We start from the raw sequence: 5,738 nt of genomic DNA, 5'->3' as shown, positions 1-5,738 counted from the left end.
ATTTTTTCCGAGAAATCCCTCAATGAGAATTGGGCAAAGGAAAAAAAGAAAGAGAAAAAAAAAAAACGAAAGAAATGATCCCGACAGCAATCTCGTCGATCTCAGAATGGCTCCATTACGCCTCGATTGTTGCCACATTCTGAGCTCGCAAGGTTGTCATTTGTAGCTTCCTTTGTGTTCGTCCAATCTAAATTGGCTTCATCGTCGGCGTTCGCCCCCTCTGTCACGGCACTGTTATCAGTCGACGGTCATATGAACCCTCGCCAATGGCTTATGTTGTATGGTTCTTTCGTCCACGATCTCCGCGTGTGCTCTGAAAAATATCTCATTTTTTGTTTCCTCGAAGCCCTACGTCGCCAAAGTAATTCCTGCTGCTGTCCCACCCCATCGAAAGCGATGGCGGATGATTCCAGGAACCAACCAACCATCCTTCATGGTTGGAGGCCATCAGCGGCGCCTATCTTTGCCATCTCCTATTTTTACTGTCATTTATTGCTTCCGTCTCTGTCAGTTGGGAGACCGAATGCTTTTATGACCGTCCCATCACGTCGGCGCGACCCCCAAACCCTGTTCGAATAAAATCTGGAGGATTTCGCCGCCTACGCGATCCGGGTATGCCTTATTTTTGGGTAAAAGATCAGATCCTGAGGGTGTTCTGAGTGATGGGTTCTAAGGAGATACTGTCACTGGAGTGTACTTCGGCAGGGTCGCCTGCGGATGAGCGGGTGGAATCAGTGGTGGGTCGGAATAATCTTCAGTTCCATTTCGCGCAGAGCGATGAGAGGAGGCCAGGGGGAATCAATAGGGACTCCGTGGCTAATGGGACGGCACCGGTGAATTTATGGGGGAAGCCGATCGACAATCTTTCAAAGACCGGAGGCTGGATTGCGGCTTTCTTCATCTTTGGTACGAGATTCCTACCATGAATGATTTAATTTTGTTAGCATGTCCGTCGGCCTAACTTTGTCGAAGTGCCTTATCTTTTATTTTTCTGGGTCAAATTGGAGTTAAGCAGTAAGGAAACTATGGCTCTTTTACTGTACTCTTGCATTATTCCAAGACAATTGCGCTTTAGTTTAGGTACTACTATCAAACTACTTCCGACACAACCTAGTATTAGGCCTCAAAAGGCGGCAAGTTTACTCCTTTATATATCTTCTTTAGAATCTAATTGCAGGAGTATGGATGGTGTTCTTCTTGAGTTCCTCTATGATGAAATTAACCACCAACGTAGATGCATTAGTTGTCAATTGAGACGGAATTAAACAAGCTGCTGGTATGCTGGATTTATAGGCAGCGCATGGATTTACAGCAGGAAGACAGATGGTTGAAAGATACTGTTACGAAAATCTGTTGAGGCAGAATATTTGGAGGTGTGTGTTGGCTGCTTCTGTAAATCAGATTTAGACTGGAACATAATTTATTTATCTATCCATAATTCTGATAAAATGGAGTTCTGCAGCAGATTATGCATACAGTGAGAGTTATATTAAAAAAAGTGTCTACTAGAGTTAGAATCAAAGAGCAGATTATGTATTCGCTAGTGGAATATTTGGAGGTTTGTGTTGGTTGCTTCTGTAGATCAGATTTAGACAGGAAGGAACAAAATTTATTTCTCTACCTATAATTCTGATAAAATGGAGTTCTGCAGCAGATTGTGCATACAGCCAGAGCTAGATTCAAAGAAGTGTCTGGTAGAGATAGATTCAAAGAGCAGATTATGTATACACTAGCAAGGGAAGTTAGTGTTGGAATTTGCCTATTACATATGTATAAGAGTTGCTAACGTTTGATGCATACAGTTAAAGAAATTTCTTGTTTATTATAAATGAGACAACATACTACATTTGCTTTTATTTGAAATAAATTTTTACTTGCCACAAGTTATTGATTTTACCTGCTTTCTTTAAAGAAAAGAATGGTACAGTGTCATGTTCTTTAAGGTTCTCCCAAATTTCAGTCTATATCATTTGTTGTCCTATATCTGATGGATAGTAATTTGGATGCTTACTTTGTGCAGGAAATGAGATGGCAGAAAGGATGGCCTACTTTGGGCTCTCGGTGAATATGGTAGTATTCATGTTTAATATCATGCACCGGCCATTTAGTAGTTCAGCTAATGCAGTAAACACTTTCCTAGGCATATCACAGATCTCTTCTGTGCTTGGTGGCTTTATTGCTGATGCTTATCTTGGTAGATATTGGACAATTGCAATCTTCACGACTATCTACCTTGTGGTGAGAACATTATTTAGCTGAGACTGTTCTTCCCACTCATTTTCTCCATCTCTATCACTTTGTTGCATGTTTTTTCCCTGACATTATGCTGATTTTCTCATGAGTGTTCCATAGAAACATGCTCCCAGTTGTGATGTCCAATTACTAGGTGGTTGAGCCCATGATAAACATTTAGTAGTTAATGTTTTAAATGAAGTTACCATTCTATTAAACTATGTATTAGATGACTTTAGTAGGAAGTAGGAACTGATGCTAAGATAGCTGGCTCCTATTGGTAAATATCTGTTTGGCACTTGCGTATCATCCGATCAACAACATTACATTGTTTTACTGATGATCACATCTTAGATAACTGTAATCTGGTGCTGATAATTTATTCATCTCCTGGAAGTATATATATATATATATATATATCTGTTGACAGTGGTAACTTGGTGCACAAGGATCATGATGTCATTTTGAAGTATCATGCTCTTAAGATGGCATGACAATTTCAACCATTTATAATGATGGTTGTCACCTTCTGTATGCCATATATGTGCCTTGAGTTCATGCTTATACTTATCCAAGAGTTTTTACCCTTTGAGTAACACAATTTGAAGTTCCATCAGAATCATCTAGGACTTCTTGGTTTACTTGCCTATGATAGTAATGTATGTAGATGCTAATTTTTTTTCTGAAATTTCTTACAATTTCTTCCGTTCTATAAGCAGGGATTGATAGGGATAACTTTATGTGCCACAATGAGTGTCTTCATACCAAATCAAGATCAGTGTTATCAGTTATCGAAACTCTTGGGCACATGTGAACCACCGAAATCATGGCAGATGCTTTACCTTTACATTGTTCTTTACGTTACAGCTATTGGGGCTGCAGGCATAAGGCCTTGTGTCTCATCTTTTGGAGCTGATCAGTTTGACGAGAGAAGTAAGGACTATAAGGCTCATTTAGACAGGTTTTTCAATTTCTTTTATCTTTCTGTCACCGTCGGAGCAATTGTGGCCTTCACTATGGTTGTCTACATTCAAATGAAACATGGATGGGGTTCTGCTTTTGCTTCTCTGGCTATAGCAATGGCCATTTCAAATGTGGTTTTCTTTGTTGGAACACCCTTGTACAGGCATAGGTTACCAGGTGGTAGCCCTCTTACGCGTGTTGCTCAGGTACTTGTTGCTGCTTTTCGGAAGAGAAATGTGCCCTTCTCCAGCAGTGACTCGATTGATCTCTATGAGCTTCCTGGTCAAAATTCTGCCATCAAGGGCAGTGGGAAGATAGATCACACTGATGACTTTAGGTACTTATTGTGCATACTACTATTTTTCCATACTATGGATGCATGATATTGCAATTGCTTTTCTATAATCCCCATGTTTTAGATCACCTTGTTACTATTATCATTGTTATCTTTTAGGTTTATGTCAACATAGTCATTTAAATGTTCTTCACTGGGTGAGCAAATACCTATTATAGTATTGTTATCAGTATATGATTGTCATTGATGACGGATCTGTATTCGGATGCTCAGGTGGCTGGATAAGGCAGCTCTGCACCTGAAAGAGGATGGTGTGGACCCTAACCCTTGGAGACTTTGCACAGTGACACAAGTTGAAGAGGTGAAGATACTACTGAAACTTCTGCCAATCCCAATGTGCACCATAATGCTTAGCGTAGTGTTGACGGAGTATCTGACTCTCTCAGTGCAACAAGCATACACCATGAACACACATATGGGTCACCTTAAACTTCCAGTTATTTGCATGCCTGTATTCCCTGGCCTGAGCATCTTCCTCATCCTGGCCCTCTACTACTCCACATTTGCGCCCTTGTCCCGCCGCATCACTGGTCACCCACATGGTGCATCTCAGCTCCAAAGAGTAGGACTCGGGCTGGCAGTATCTATTCTATCGGTTGCATGGGCTGGTGTTTTCGAGAGGTACAGAAGAAACTATGCCATTAAACAAGGTTATGAAGCCCTGTTCCTGTCTCCAATGCCAAATCTTAGTGCATACTGGCTGCTGATACAGTACTGCTTGATCGGAATAGCTGAAGTATTTTGCATTGTGGGTCTCCTGGAGTTTCTCTACCAGGAGGCACCTGATGCCATGAGAAGCATTGGGTCGGCCTATGCTGCTGTTGCTGGAGGTCTTGGCTGCTTTGTAGCTACCATCATAAACAATATTGTGAAGTCGATCACCGGTAACGAAGCTGAGGGGCGTCCATCATGGCTTTCTCAGAACATAAACACGGGGCGATTCGATTACTTTTACTGGTTGTTGACAGTGTTGAGTTTGATCAATTTCTGTGTGTTCCTGCTTTTAGCTCATAGATACAAATATAGAGTTCGGAAGATGGTTGAGCTAGAAATAATGAGAGCAACTACGACATAGTTTCTACAGAAACCGCAGGTATCATGCTTGGTTCAGCATTCATCAGACCATGCTACTATGTACTCATTTTCTTAGTTGGTCATTGATTATTGGATAATGTCGAATGACAACTGGATTTTAATTTCGCAAAGTGGAAAAATTACAAAAAATATTATTATATGTTCTCACAGCTATTATCAGCTCCAATGATTTATTTATTTGTTTTTGTGATTTTTTTACAAGTCGATGCATTACAAATTCTTGAGTTATATATTTGCCCCTTTAAATTTTAATATGTTACATATGTTCCTTGGGACATCAAGATCCTCTCTATACAGACACCCTTGTTAGTTAGGAACCATCCCAACATACTATCTCATAGAAACCATGCTGATGATTAGTTTGTTCATAAAAGAAAAACAACTTGTTGGAAATTTATAATATCTAAAATAATTTTCAAATTGTCAACATCATAGCTTTTTAACACAGGATGGTTTTAGAAAGATGCTGATCTCAATTAGGGTTTTGCTAGTTGCATCTTAAACTAGTTTTGATCTTCCAGCTTGCAAGGATAGCTAAATTTGACTTCATCATTTGGAATTAGAGAAAGCAACATATTCTTCAAATTTTGATCAATGTCATTACATCTGTAAGAATTTAAACCGATAGAATGATTTGGTAACTTGGAAGTTGATTGCACATAATTGAACTAAATTATCATCCGTAAGCTTATGCGCCGTTAACACCAAAATGTATCCAAGTCCATAAGTTTCGCATGAGCTACGATCGCGTAAATCGCATCAACACCAAAAGCGGACCGGTGCGTGTGCTTCCCCAATTGGTCGGACCGAACAATCGAGTAAGAATCTCGAAAATATGGTCCGATTTGGTCGAGACGAACCTATCCTGAACCGGAGATGAGACGGCTGACGCGGAGGAGGACCTGAACCGGATCAAGCCCCCTATGTCGGTCATCGATCAAGCCCGCCATCCGTGCCCTTTTGGCAATATTCTGTATCCATCACAGCCTACGTTTCCCCCCTCCGTCACGCCAATGGGGGATTGCAATTCGTTTCCCCTACGCCGTTTTATCATTTTCTTTATCTAGATATATTTATTTATTACGTCTACGAT

At 40.5% G+C, this 5,738-nt stretch overlaps 1 protein-coding gene across 3 annotated transcripts; it reads left to right on the top strand.

The window, feature by feature from the left end:
* Nucleotides 1-512: 512 nt before the first annotated feature.
* LOC135648307 (protein NRT1/ PTR FAMILY 6.1-like) lies at nt 513-4,784 on the top strand. Of its 3 annotated transcripts, XM_065165844.1 has the most exons (5): nt 514-906; nt 2,021-2,070; nt 2,152-2,238; nt 2,952-3,532; nt 3,764-4,784. In XM_065165844.1, the coding sequence occupies exons 1-5, from the start codon at nt 663-665 to the stop codon at nt 4,623-4,625; spliced, it is 1,824 nt and encodes a 607-aa protein (XP_065021916.1). In that variant the 5' UTR covers nt 514-662; the 3' UTR covers nt 4,626-4,784. The 3 variants fall into 3 exon arrangements, with proteins under 3 accessions (XP_065021917.1, XP_065021916.1, XP_065021915.1); XM_065165845.1 differs by lacking the exon at nt 2,152-2,238 and having other exon boundaries at nt 513-906; XM_065165843.1 differs by having other exon boundaries at nt 516-906; nt 2,021-2,238.
* Nucleotides 4,785-5,738: the final 954 nt, after the last annotated feature.

Source organism: Musa acuminata, chromosome BXJ3-9 (assembly GCF_036884655.1).
Source record: "Musa acuminata AAA Group cultivar baxijiao chromosome BXJ3-9, Cavendish_Baxijiao_AAA, whole genome shotgun sequence".
In the NCBI taxonomy this organism is placed as follows: Eukaryota; Viridiplantae; Streptophyta; class Magnoliopsida; order Zingiberales; family Musaceae; genus Musa; species Musa acuminata.
The sequence above is the reverse complement of the archived record's forward strand: the minus strand, read 5'-3'. Positions and strand labels throughout refer to the sequence as shown.

Bases quoted from the DNA above. Each gene is read 5' to 3' on its own strand.
- LOC135648307 (XM_065165843.1), top strand. From the start codon at position 663: ATGGGTTCTAAGGAGATACTGTCACTGGAGTGTACTTCGGCAGGGTCG. The intron at 907-2,020 runs GTACGAGATTCC...TACTTTGTGCAG, and splicing joins TGCGGCTTTCTTCATCTTTG to GAAATGAGATGGCAGAAAGG. The intron at 3,533-3,763 runs GTACTTATTGTG...TCGGATGCTCAG, and splicing joins GATCACACTGATGACTTTAG to GTGGCTGGATAAGGCAGCTC.